Source organism: Martes martes (genome assembly GCF_963455335.1).
Source record: "Martes martes genome assembly, chromosome: 10".
NCBI lineage: Eukaryota > Metazoa > Chordata > Mammalia > Carnivora > Mustelidae > Martes > Martes martes.
The window spans coordinates 11,254,459-11,268,544 of NC_137898.1; the positions used below are offsets into that span (position 1 = coordinate 11,254,459).

Genomic DNA, 14,086 nt, shown 5'->3' on the forward strand with positions numbered 1-14,086 from the left:
AATCGGGAAAAAATTAAAGCCTCTGGGAAAGCTAACTTTTCACCATGAACTGGGGAAATGATCCTGTCTTTGGTGTCACCCATGAAATAGTTCCCATCAGGAGACCGCTTTAAGGCATCCCCATTAAGAACCCACATCCCCAGGTAAAAGGGCACAAGAGGTGCTGAGATGGAAGGAGGCAGTACTTGACGGAGCGCATCGAACCCCACAGTAGGCAGAAGTGAGGCCGAAGGAGCAGGCAAGAGGACAAGGCTGGGACGGACTCAGGAGGGCGTTCCTTTCTGGGACACTGGGATCCTGTTACCCCATCATGAAGACTCCCGATGATTCCCCTTCCGCACCTCACCTGACTTTCCAGTCCACCCTTCTCAGGAGTGCGCCCTTCTCAGTAGGACCTGAGCTTTCCTCCCTCTGCCCAGGGTGGCGCCCACTGCCGGTTACCTGATTCTCCACCAGCATGGCGATGTCCATAAACATGTCATGAAGCTCCTTGATGCTGCTCTCCAGCCTCACGATGTCCTTGTGCCGCCCCTCGATCTCACTGAGGGCTTGCTTGGAAATCTGAGAGTCGATGATCTACAACAGGCCACACAAAGACCAATGTCAGCCAGCACCCTGCCACAGCCCCCACTCACACTCCAGCCAAGCCCACTGCCTCCCTGCCTCCCTACACCTGCAGCCCTGCCCTCACCAACCACACGGAGCTCCATGGCAGCCTCCCCTCTCCAGGACAGGGACTTGCAGTCCAGCTCCTGGCCACTCACCCCAGAAGTGAAGATGGCAGGATTCCCACTCTCCAGCATCTCCTCCAGCTCCTCATCTGTGGTCTTTTTGCCAGCTTTATGACAAAAGTAGAGCATCAAATACAAGATCAAAGCACACCAATTCAAACGTTCCCTGAAAAGGGCGCCTGGGTGGCTCAGTCAGTTAAGCATTGGCTATCGACTTGGGTCATGATCCCAGGGTCCTGGGCTTGAGCCCCACATCCTGAGCTCCCTGCTCAGCAAAGAGTCTGCTTCTCCCTCTCCCAGCTCGTGCTCGCTCATGCTCTCTGTTACTATCTCTGTCTTTCTCAGATAAATAAAAAAGAAAAAAAAAAAAGTCTGCTTCTCCCTCTCCCAGCTCGTGCTCGCTCATGCTCTCTGTTACTATCTCTGTCTTTCTCAGATAAATAAAAAAGAAAAAAAAAAGAAAAAAAAAAGCTCCCTGGAACTTTTACCATGTGGGAACACGGTAACTTCACTTGAAAGACGGTGGACTTTATAACACACCCCCAAGAGCCCCTGATGCGTCTTGCTTCTGATTTCTCCCCTAATCCAGTCCACCCTTAGCATGACACACTGTTACTTCCTGAAGCACGAGTCTGACCACATCCCTTCCTGCTCAGAGAGCTGACCAGCCCATTCACTGTGCCTCGGAGCATCGGGAGCCGGAGCCCTCCCTCCTCCACCTAACCCCACACTGCTCTTCCCAAGGGCTCCCTCTTCCCAGGCTGCACAGTGGCAGCACTCCAAGACACACTTGCGTTGTCTCTGACCACGTGCTGCTTCACACACTTCCTCCACTTAGAGCCCTTGGCACCCTGCAGCACCCTGAGTCCCTGAATGTCATGTCATGTCTGTCACGTCTATCACGTTCCTCACAGCACCCGGCGCCATACTATCATCTCATAAATGTCCTCTGCTGTCAAAGACACAACAAAAAGATGTCATAGGTCCCCAGGACAGCAACTGTCAGCGAGTGCCACCCCTCCGTGTGAAGAAATGCTGGCGCCCCCAGGAACCAAACAACCCAGGCCCGACAAGCATCGCGCCACCCTCAGCCACGACGGGCATTAGGCACACCGGTGATCTAAGGTCTCTCCTGGGCTCAGGTGCGAATGCAGGCAGAAGGCCAAGCAGGGGGGCTGCTTCTCGCTCTCCCAGTTCTCCTGACTTGGGCCAGACAGCCCGTGGCAGGGAAAGGTGCAGGGGCGCACGCCAAACTTCACACACGTACTGATTTCGAGCTGCCGCTGGATTCGCCCTTTACTGCGTTCGCGGAAGTCCACCTGAGCCTCGTTGTATCTGGTCATCACCTCCACAAACTTCCGGGACAGGACGGAGTGCTGTGGGAACCATCCGAGCACAGTGAGCCCCCAGGAGCGGAAGGCCGGGGAGCCCACACTGCTAAGAGAGCCCGCACCCCTGGCCCCACACGGCCCAGGATGCAGCAGCGCTGGACTTGGAAGCAGAAGACCAGGTATGAGACTCAGCGTTCTGCTTTCCTAACTTCACACCATCAGGAGAGTCTGCTGACCTTTCCAAGGCACGTGTCCAGCATCTGTCTGCCCGCTCTGCTGACCTCAGATGGTAATCCTGAGGCCAAAGCAGAGCCCTGCATCCACACGACTAGCTGCCTTTTTCTGGCGCAAACCTTGGCTTGCTTTCTAAAGCTGCCAGACTCCCTCCCAAATCCAAAACCTGCCAAAATTCTTGAGTTCTTACCCAACCTGACCTCCCCATCTTCCCTTGCTTATAAAGCAATGCATTCGCTCAACAGCCCCTGTGCCTGTGTTCCAATCTTCACCATGATTTCCACTCCTTGCCCACCTCTCCACATCAAGGCCTACTGGCTTCACCTTTGCAAAATCACCAGTATTTGCAGCACGCACATTCAAACTGAAGTCACTGCAAAAGCCCAGCAAGAGACCCACCTGCCTCTCGGCCCTCCCCCACTCTGGTCCAGCTTTCGGGAGGCTCCCAGACTGTCTCCTAACAGACTGCAAGCTGAAGGAAATGCACACAGGCTATCTGGTTCCCCGGACAGGTATTCAAAGATCTCTGGAGTGCAGCAGTACGTTCCTGATAAAAACTCAAGGGCTACGGGGCACCTGGATGGCTCAGTGAATTAAGCCTCTGCCTTTGGCTCAGGTCATGATCTCAGGGTCCTGGGATCGAGCCCTGCATCGGGCTCCCTGCTCAGCAGGAAGCCTGCTTCCCCCTCTCTCTCGCCTGGCTCTCTGCCTACTTGTCATCTCTGTCTATCAAATAAAAAAAACAAAAACAAAAACCTCAATGGCCACGAGCCCACAACTAACTTTTCTCTAACAGGCTGTTCGCTCCATGCCTGCCCCTCACCCCTGCCCCACCCCCATCACTACCACAATTGCTACTAACATAACCACCACTCCTGTCCCCACGCCTCTTAAAGGAACCTCTCTACCCCTGAGCCTGTCCACGTTGCCACTCTTGCCCACCCAAGGCCCAACCCCCTCTGACTGCCCCAAACTCTGCCCAAGCTCTGTGAATACTGAGAGCACCGTGCACATCACTGAGTCTTCCCACCGCTCTCCTGTCGGGTCCTGTGTGACAGGCTCCTCATGCCACTTGAACGTGACTGACAGTTCTCTGAGGACATGGATCATATCTTTGATGACCACCGGAGAGCCTAACTCCAAACTGGACAACTAATGACCGTAATCTTCAGAGAGAAAACCTCCATGCCTTCACAAGGCGAATAATTCTGCAGCTGTGCCTGGGGGGAACCCTCAGAAGTTCTCTAAAGGCCTCCTTAGAGAAGCCCCGGGTGGCAGAGGGGCCACAAGGCCTGGACTCCGGCCCCTCTCCTGCTTCAGCCTGGGCAGCAATCCTTTACTAGTTCTTCCAAGTGAGTCCAAACAAGAACTGTACTTTGGAACAAAAAAAAGTCTCCGCAGCTAAGAACGACAACAACAAAAAAATTAAGATTGGACGAAATGACCAGGGAACGTCTTACCTGGGATTTCCGAATCCGAAGGTCTGCGGACGACCGGACCTCATCTTCCTCGATGTGCCTCTCCATACCTGCGGGGCACAGCAAGCTTACTCCGGCAACATCATCGCCGCTCCCCTCGAAGACGCACAGCTCAGTGCAAGGCTCCCGCACCCCCTCTCACAACCAGCCCGCGGATGTAGACACAACAGGCATCCACCGTCCCGACACACCAGCTCACCAGGGAGCCACAGGCCTCACGTCCCACGCCCTTTACTGGACCAGGTCTTGTCTGACTGTACCTTGGCCCAGCTACCGGCAAGAATCTCTGTCAGCAGGAGGCTCGGGTTTAAATCCTTGCCCTGCCACTCGCTAGCTCTGTGACTCTGGGAAGACCATGCCACCTTAGTGTTCCTGTCCTCTCGTGTGCAGAACGGAGCAAGGACAGCACCTCCCCCACCCAGCAGGCAGTGGATGAGAACACACAGGGCTCTGCACACTCTCCCAGCTACTACTGGAAGCTACCCCTAACCACCTCCCCCTCTGCCCAAGAAAACAGGGACTGTGATTCGTTTGCGGGGAAGAAATGGTAAGTGCCACCTCCACTCCCTGACCAACAGCCTGCATTCCCAAACCAACGGGGCAAAAGTGCAGCTGAACAAAGGGACCTTTCTGGCCCCAGGGGTACCCAGTCTGTGACTGTGGTCTCACTGAACAAAGGTCTAAAATGAAGTGGTGGAGACCTGGCCCCCCAAGAAATGTCTGCAGACTGAATAATAACATGTTCTGCATCTAGACAGCTCCAGCATTTCTGTCCCCAGGGACACAGGCACTGGGAAACGGGACAAGTAAGAGAACACTCAAGGGACTAAGTTAAAGCACCGAGTCACGCAACGACTCAGCAGCCGGCAGCACACTTCGGTTCTGCACTCTCTCGACTGCAGTCCTGCTTCCAGAACAGGCAAACTTTCGGGGGCAGTGCCCAACCCGCAAAGAAAGATGGGACAAGTGTATCATCTGGATGCATTTTGGTCCCCAAAAGCTGGGCCCCGCGGACGTGAGGGGGTGGTGCTGGGGCTGGCTTGTTCCCTTTGCTCCCTTCTTACTCTTCAGTTTGTTCCGGACATTGTTGGCCCTTTTCTTGATCTCGGTCGTGAGCTGCTCTAGGTCATCCTTGGTTTCTGGGCGAACAAAGGCAAGCAGAATCAGTTAGATCAAATGCTTTGTGAGCCTCACCAATCAAGAGGAGGTGGGAGTTTTCTCAGGTTCCCACCCACACCAGTATTTATCCTGGGATGCTCCCAGGCATCTGTCCTTAGAATCACAGACAGCTTATTTAAAAAGGCACTTTTCTAGTCACCCTGGTCCCAGACCTACAGAATTAAAACCCCACAGCTAGAGCCCTACAGGCTGTCTTTTAACAAACTTTCCCAATGCTTATTGCAGCAATGTCCACAACAGCCAAAATATGGAAAGAGCACAGATGTCCACTGATGGATGAATGGATAAAAAAGATGTGGGTGCGCGTGCGCTCATGTGCACACACACATACACACAAACACACAATGGAATATTACTCGCATCAAAAAGAATGAAATCTTGCCATCTGCAACAACACGGATGGATCTAGACAGTATTATGCTAAGCAAAATAAGTGAGTCAGAGAACGACAAATACCATGTGATTTTATTCATACGTGGAATTTCAGAAACAAAACAGATGAGCATAGGGGAGGGGAAGGGAAGGAAAAACAAGATAAAAACAGAGAAAGAGACAAACCATAAGAGACTCTTAACTCTAGGGAACAACCTGAGGGTTGCTGGAGGGGAGGGAAGGAGGGTCCTCGATGTAATGAGCACTGGGTGCTATATGCAACTGATGATCACTGAACTCTACCTGAGCCTAACAATATACTAACTAACTAACTAACTAACTTTAAGTTGAATTAAAAAAAAAAAGCACACAAAATTAAATTATGAGAACCTTGCTTTTAGAGGAAATCATCTGGTTTACTATGATGGCTTCAACTCAAAGGTAAGAGTTTCATGGGATTTTTGAGAAAAGGGATGGCAACTAGATTCAGGCAAATATTTATGACATACCTACTATGTGCATGACGCTACTCTAGGATCTAGGGAGCAAAGTAAGCACTGGCCATGACTATTCATTCAGAAACCATCTTTCAGCCCCTGCTACAAGCTTTGACCTGAGCTAGACACCAAGCCTTCAGAGAGAAGATAGACATCCTGCCTCCAGGGGCTCAGGGTCTACTAAGGGACAAGGGACGAATCAATCTGCTGTTCTAATGTGCAGTGTGGAGTAAGGTGTGAGTTCTGGTCAAGGTGTGCACAGGATGGTGATGATCCAGCACAGCCTGGAGGGATCTGGAAACGCTTCTAAAGACAGATGACAGTAAGACCACGTCTTGATGAAGGAAGGAATATTAACCAGGCAGAAAAGGAGATAAAGAGCGGAGTGTCTGGGAGAAGGGACAACATGTAAAAGATGAGACAAGAACTATTTAGGGAACAGCCCAAGTTCAATCTGGCTAAGGTGTGGGTGACGTGGGGAGGGTGGCAGGAGGAAAAGGTACAGAGGAGGGCAGGCATGTGACCAAGACAATTCCAACACGCTCCACTGAAATGTTCCAGCTTTAACTTTCAGTGCTAGGGAGCCACTGACCAATTCAGAGCAAGATAATACTGTCTGGCTCATTCCTGGTCCTTAAGGAACCTAAAATACAGCCTCAAGCCCCACTCTAAAAATGTGAAAGTTTGCCGAGGTGGCAGCAACAAATGGGAGTCTCGGGATAGGAGGAACAGAAGTGAATGTGACCCATTCTGGAACACTTCATGGAAAAAAGGTGGCCCTGATCTGACAGGATCTGGTTGGGGACAGGGAAAAGCATTTCAGGTGGGGAAACAGCACACGCAAAGGTACCACCAAGGGTGGGAGATGGGGGGCATGAGCAGTCAGCATCACTGCAGTCATGAGAGAGGCTGGATGGGAAGGAGAGGAGAGCAGAGCCACAGGGATTCTGCGGGACTATGAAGACAAGAGCTGGCCGCGCCGGGGGCATGAGCTCAGGCAGGGAAAGGGGAACGGTGAGCACCCAATGTGTCCACAGTGTGGGGCGGCGCACACACTCGCTGCTGCTCACGGGAGGAAGACTGGCTCAGCCCCAGTGCCAAGGGCCGTCGCTGGACGACTCAGCTCTAAGGAAACACTCACTTGGCTCAGGAATCGGTGCAGACAGGATGATACTGTAGAGTTTCTTAGCCTCTTCCACGTGCTCTGAGATCTTGTCAATGTTCTGCCGAGTTTCCTCGATCTAGAATCACAAAGATAATGGCCTTTGTTGGGAGAGGAAGAACACGTCCACAACTGAGACAAAAGCTTAGCAGAGCTCACTGGTGAAAGCTGCCCACCTTCTGGGTTTGTGGGACAGCTAACGAGGACTGAAAAGTCTGCTGCTGCTGGGTAAGCACCCTTTGCATGGCCAGATAAACTAGCGTCCAGAGCAGTCACCGAAAACCCACACGCCCTGCTCCTAGAGAAGAACACATCCGCCCATCTGGGATGGGAGGCTGTGGGTCAGAGACAAGAAGAGCCAGGAAAACCCATGAAGATGAGTCAAAGGACAAGGCCAATGAGCCCCATCAAGCAGACCCGTCAGCCATCCCCAGAATGAGAGCAGGAGAGGGGGAAAAGGGCAAAGAGGAGAAAAGGAAGAAGAAAGAAAGGTAATGAATGGGAGAGAACAAATGTAGAGAGTTAAAACAAAGAAGAGAGAGTGAGAGACTAGGAAGCATGGCCCCCTCAGGAGACGCCGGAGCGTCCCTTGGACACGTGTTCTGCTGGATTTCCCCAGATGATCAGCCTCCAGACACGCCAGCCACAGACCATTTCTGCACCTGTCTAAAGTTCCTGATTATGCATCATAAAATATTTCCAGCATCACAAGACACGGATGCACAAAGCACTGACGCCATGGCTCATGCTGATGCGGGAGCCCAACACAGACCTCAGTGCCCGCCAGGTCTAGCTGCCACACTTCCAGAAGCTCAGGCTTGTCAACACTGTGGCAATTAACCAACAAATTTTGTAAAATACCATCCGGCAGGATCTTACCATCAGGGATACAGTAAAATATAACTGAGTACGCAGTGTCCAGCGTGCCTTTCTTCCAGCAAATAATTCACTTGTGTCTGAAAACCTAGTCAGAGCTTTCCAGATTTAACAGACAACAGGAAAAATAAAACTTGAGTTCTCTAACCCTCAAATGAGCCCTGCTGCCAGTGGAACTGTGGAGTTTGCCTCTCTACAAACACAGTGGTTGTGAAGAACCACAGTCTGAGAGTAGACTCACTTGCTTCAAGATGTAGGATGAACTGTCAATGTAACCGTGTGATCAGAGTACAAATCCAAGTACGAGTTGCTACCCACACATTGTGAAACATGTTAGCAGCTGGCAGAACAAGCCATGGTGATGCATGAGGTCCACGTGAGGAACCTAAAGGTTGAGGACGTCATAGGTCACTCAGTGGGATGACCCTCAAATAGGGATGTTTGGATGCTGGAGCACTCCAGACTCCAACATGCTTTTTGAATGTTTCTTGCATTATTTCTAAGACTTGCATTATTTTGCATTAAATTTTTGGCATTTTTTTTGCATTATTTCTAAGATGCTTTTTGCATTATTTCTAAGACTTGATCTTTTGGCTTCTCCATATTCTTTAACTTCTAGCAGAATCCCGGACCACCCAACACTAACAAGGGTCTGTGTTACCACCTGTGAATGCTGGCAGGTTCTAGAGGTGTGACCCCCTCAGAATCAGGCCCTTGGGTCAACCCAGAAATTGCCACTTTGCCCCTCCCTTCCCTTCTCTCTCACATCAAACACTGGCTCCTCTTACAACTCATCAAAGGTCATTGCATCACACCACGTTCCATTTCTGTCATGGGACTGTCTTGCTGAAGTAATTCCACCCTACCGCATAGGACTGAGGGAAAAGGCTGTCTAGAATAAAATGCACAAACCACTTCAAAAAGGGTTTCGCACATCCTAACACAACATAAGGCCTCAGATTTTGCATGTTCAACAGATTGGATGTCTTAAAATACATATTCTGGAATATTATTTCATAAAGCAAAGAACATCCTGATCTGAACTTTGGTCAGTGGTAGAAAGATGAGATAGGAAGCTAGCTGTTAGCTGCTGGGCCTCAAGTCCATTCTCCCTCCAGACACCCGGAGACGGCAGGCAGATAGCCTATCGGACCTCGTGGATGGGAGAGCCGAGCCCTGGGAGCTGCACCCTCAGCTTGCCTGTGGGACTTCCCAGCCCAGGGAGCTTGGGTGCCCACTCCCACCTCCTCCACCCTCCACCCAGTGTGGGCTGGCTGCCCTCTCTCCTCTGTCCTCATCAACCCTCATCAACTTGGAGGCATCTCAGGGATTCTGATTTAGTAATCCAGTAACTGTCAATTCACCAAACAATCACAGAGCCCATCTAGACCTTCAGGAGGGGCAACTGGCCGATCACAAAGGTTCCTTTTTTTGAACTCTGTGTCTCTGTTTTTTCTTGGAAGTGCTGGTTTTCCTCCAAGGTGACTTTCTGGGTATTTCACGGTGGCAGCTACACGCAACTTATTTCCTTTAGTGCATTTGCCAGATAACCGAAGCCTCACTGGGGGGTGGGGGAGCGAACCTGGTATGAAGCCTACAAGGCTGAATCCGAAAGCCCAAGGGCTGTTTGTCTTTGTTGGGGGCTGTTCCCGTGTCCTGTCATCACCTTATACAAGAACATATTTAGGAACTGAACTGATTGAACAAACATGCATGTCAGAGACAAGTGGACACTTCTGTGAGCTCACCCTCACTAGCCCCTTTTTGTAGCCTGAGAATACTGCAGCTCACAGGACGGGGCTCCCTCTGGGCCATGCTGCAGAAAGAGGCGAAACCGGGCATCTGTTAGACCCCAAACCCTGTCTCCTGAACCAGGTATAAAGGTGCAAGAACCACCGATGGGAGGCTCCTCTCTCTTCTCTCCCTCGTCCCTGTGTATTCAGCCAGTGTCACATTAATGCTCATGTTCCACTCCCTGTCTCATGAGACGGGTTCAGTTGCCATTTGCCGGGATCATGTGCCTTATCGCTTCCTTCTCCTACAGAGAGCTTTAAGCACCAAGAGTCCTCAAGAATCACTGCTGATGGAGGGAACCCATCTAAAAGTCATAATTTTTTTAACCATCATGCTAAATTTGCAGCCAGTACATCCTCAGTGCCTGCTGATTGTATGTTACTTTTCAAAATGTATTTTTTGGGGCACCTGGTGGCTTCGTTCAGCATCTGACTCTTGATTTCAGCTCATGAACATAAGGTCATGAAATTGGGCCCCATGTCAGCCTCTGCACTCAGTGGGGAGTCTGCTTAAAGATTCTCTCCCTCTGCCCCTCCTCTCTTTCTCTCTCTCAAATATATCTTTAAAATAATTTTTAAAAATGTATTTTTCAATGACTTGTCTGTAATGTGGCCATTCAGATAGTACAGTTCAGAAAATGTTAAGAATCAAACAGGCCAGGCTCAAGTTTCAGCTCATGTCCCAGCAGGTCTATGACCTTGAACAATCCACTCCCACCACCCCCCCACACACACACACCCAGCCCTGTTCTCTTCTCTGTGAAACGAGGATTTTCCTACTTCCCACTTCCTAGAGTTTCTGTGGGGATAAGATGAGATAATGCATGTCAAAGGCTTAACGAGAAGTACACGCTCATGAAGTGAACCGAAATGATGAGAAATCCAGAACAGCCAGAAATTACTGCCCGTTTATTACATGCCAGGCGCTATGGCTGCCTTCACAAGCACCTCCCAGCAATCCCCAGAGTTAACAAAATGCACTGTGATGTTGTCAGCAGCCACCCCAGGAAATCAAGTAGGGCAGCAAGTCAATCACTCTCCACGTTGGGTGTTGCCTCAGGGAACCAATTATGATTACCAGATTATACTAATCACCACCGTCTAACTAAAAGGAGGGAGTTATTTTCAAGGCATGGATGGCCTCCTCCTTCTGGACCTCAGGAGACAGTGGAATCTAATTAGATAATGGGAAGCAGAGAAAGTCCTTACTTTGGAGAAGTGGCGTGTTGCCGTGAGGGAGGGTGGAAGGCTTTGTCCATTGTACTTAAGGATGAGTTTCTGCCTCCCCTAAGCTCACACATACTCTGTATCCCTAGTTAGACATTAATTAATTCCCGCATATTTATTATGTGCCACCCCGTTACGGTGACAAAGTAATGGGATTGTAAGGGTCACAGTTCATACCCTTGACTAGTCCTCAGAACTAGGAGAATCCAAAACAGTTCCTGTATTATAAGTTCTCAGTCAAGTCCTCTTTGATTTGTTTGCTTCCTGGCTTTGGAAAGGAGACAGACAGACTAGAAGGAACAGAGAGGTCTCAGCCCAAACAACAGAAGTCAAGTCTGTCCGGGGTTTTATCAAGACTCGTGATAACCAATGGAACTCCCCTTTCACGAACAAAAAGAAATGAGCAGTCTCTGAGTCATTCTGACCGATGAAAACTAGTACTCTTAGATAATAATCTCAAATCAATTAAGTACGTTCTGGTTTTGCATCACTCAAAATTTGGTCAGGAAAGCAAAAATCTATCTAGTTATTTTAGCCGAAATAACAGAATGCAGCGATTCTTTCCCCCAGGATGGAAGGGCCAAGAGGCCGAACAGAGGACGGTGAGGCACGCTGGAAATCACCAACAGCAGGGTCACCAGAGCCCAAGGCCAGGGCCCTCTGATGGGAGCCAGAGCATGCTGGAGCTGCCCAGCAGAACGGGCACCACTGGAGGCAGGCTCTACCCAGCAACAATTGAGGCCACAGAGGAGGCATGTCTGGGGAGGAAAACCACGGCCCCTTCCCTCCTCCTTGAGTCTTCTGTCAGTGCGTCCCCTAGGGCAGACACACCAAAGCCAGCAGGCAAGGGAACCTGGGAAATGAGCGCCCTTCAGTACGGAGCAGAGCCCAGGAAGGGCAGGGGACGGACCGGAGAGCAAACAGGCACGTGACGGGCGAGGGCTTCACACTGCCCAGCTCACTGATTCTCCCAAATATTCCACCTGTAGAAGAAACTAAAGAGTCCTTAACCTGCCAGATTTGACTCAATCCCGAGGTTTCCATGTTACATTCATTCTGAGGTTCTTAGTTTTAATGAAAGTCAAGCCTCTGCAGAAATGCCTCTGCCTCCAGTTCCTCTAAGCAGACATCGCTCCACCTTGTGAGACGCCCCAGCCCCCGGCACACACGCCCTGCACTCTCACCTGTCCCAGCCCCGACGCACGACCTGACCTCCTCCTGCTTGCACTACCTCACAGCCACCACTGGCCAAGCATGGGCGTGACGCAGTGTAAGTCTGTTGACTGAGTAAATAAGTGAATGCAAGTAACTCCAGGAGACAAGCAACCTTCATAGACCACTGGAACTGCCAAACAGTCTCACAGACTTTTTTTAAAAACACTTCCTCTGGGGCGACTGGGGGGCTTGGTCAGTTAAGCAGCTGCCTTCGGCTCAGGTCATGATCCCAGGGTCCTGGGATTGAGTCCCACATCGGGCTCCGTGCTTGGCAGGGAGTCTGCTTCTCCCTTTCCCTCTGCCTGCTGATCTGCCTACTTGTGCTCTCTCTCTTTGTCAAATAAATAAATAAAATCTTTAAAAAAAAAACAAACCAAAAACTTTAGAATACCATTTTTTGAAACGTCATTGTTCACCCCTGTTAATAGAAGTTATACGTCGGGGCACCTGGGTGGCTCAGTGGGTTAAGCCTCTGCCTTCAGCTCAGGTCATGATCTCAGGGTCCTGGGATCGAGCCCCGCATCAAGCTCTCTTCTCAGCAGGGAGCCTGCTGCCCTCTCTCTCTGCCTGCCTCTGTGTCTACTTGTGATTTCTCTCTCTCTGTCAAATAAATAAATAAAATCTTCAAAAAAAAAAAAAAAAAGTTATGCGTCAGAAAGCCTTCTGTGAAAAAACTAAATGCTCAGATAAACAAGTTAAACAGTTTTCTTTATTACAGGACATCTCAGAGCCTTTAGTAAGTTCATGTACATTTTAATTCCCCATGGGAGGAAAAGAGTACCAAGCATTTTCAAACATATTTGCTCACCACCCCTGATGAGCACTTTGATGCACCAAATAGCCATCCCTGCCCCTGCCCTTTCTTTTTTGTTTTGTTTTTTGTTTTTTTATTTTATTGTTTTTTAAGATTTTATTTATTTTATTTTTTTATTTCTTTTCAGCATAACAGTATTGTTTTTGCACCACACCCAGTGCTCCATGCAATACGTGCCCTCCTTAATACCCACCACCTGGCTCCCCCAACCTCCCAAACCCCGCCCCTTCAAAACCCTCAGGTTGTATTTCAGAGTCCATAGTCTCTCATGGTTCACCTCCCCTTCCAATTTCCCTCAACTCCCTTCTCCTCTCCATCTTCCCTTGTCCTCCATGTTATTTGTTATGCTCCACAAATAAGTGAAACCATATAACTGACTCTCTCTGCTTGACTTATTTCACTCAGCATAATCTCTTCCAGTCCTCTCCATGTTGCTACAAAAGCTGGGTATTCATCCTTTCTGATGGAGACATAATACTCCATAGTGTATATGGACGACATCTTCCTTATCCATTCGTCCGTTGAAGGGCATCTTGGTTCTTTCCACAGTTTGGCGACTGTGGCCATTGCTGCTATGAACATTGGGGTACAGATGGCTCTTCTTTTCACTCCATCTGTATCTTTGGGGTAAATACCCAGTAGTGCAATGGCAGGGTCATAGGGAAGCTCTATTTTTAATTTCTTGAGGAATCTCCACACTGTTCTCCAAAGTGCTTGCACCAGTTTGCATTCCCACCAACAGTGTAAGAGGGTTCCCCTTTCTCCACATCCTCTCCAACACACGTTGTTTCCTGTCTTGCTAATTTTGGCCATTCTAACTGGTGTAAGGTGGTATCTCAATGTGGTTTTAATTTGAATCTCCCTAATGGCTAGTGATGATGAACATTTTTTCATGCATCTGATAGCCATTTGTATGTCTTCATTGGCCCCGGCCCTTTCTTGTGAACAGAACTCTGATTCAGCCTGGGCCGCGATGTTGTTAGCCCCAGGAGATGATGAGTCAGGATCAGTTCTACGTCAATCCCTGGGGCCCCTCCCAGCTCAGTGGCTATGACCACGTGATCCCCTGCGGGTCAGTGGGCCCCAAGGGGAAGTCAACTTAGAGGATCTGGGTGGTTTTCTCACCTCATAAAAGGATCCAGGGACTGCTATGGCTTCCCCATTTCTGACTTCTTGC

At 49.8% G+C, this 14,086-nt stretch overlaps 1 protein-coding gene across 3 annotated transcripts in view; it reads right to left on the reverse strand.

Moving 5' to 3' along the window:
• The window catches only part of STX3 (syntaxin 3), a 40,762-nt gene that overhangs the window by 7,088 nt on the left and 19,588 nt on the right, over positions 1-14,086 (reverse strand). For all 3 annotated transcript variants that reach the window (XM_080815924.1, XM_080815925.1, XM_080815926.1), the window contains exons 3-8: positions 6,964-7,063; positions 4,839-4,913; positions 3,757-3,824; positions 1,999-2,107; positions 765-838; positions 442-576 (exon numbers count right to left, since the gene is read on the reverse strand). In XM_080815924.1, coding sequence (XP_080672050.1) covers positions 442-576; positions 765-838; positions 1,999-2,107; positions 3,757-3,824; positions 4,839-4,913; positions 6,964-7,063 — 561 coding nt within the window. The remainder of the gene's footprint in view (positions 1-441; positions 577-764; positions 839-1,998; positions 2,108-3,756; positions 3,825-4,838; positions 4,914-6,963; positions 7,064-14,086) is intronic.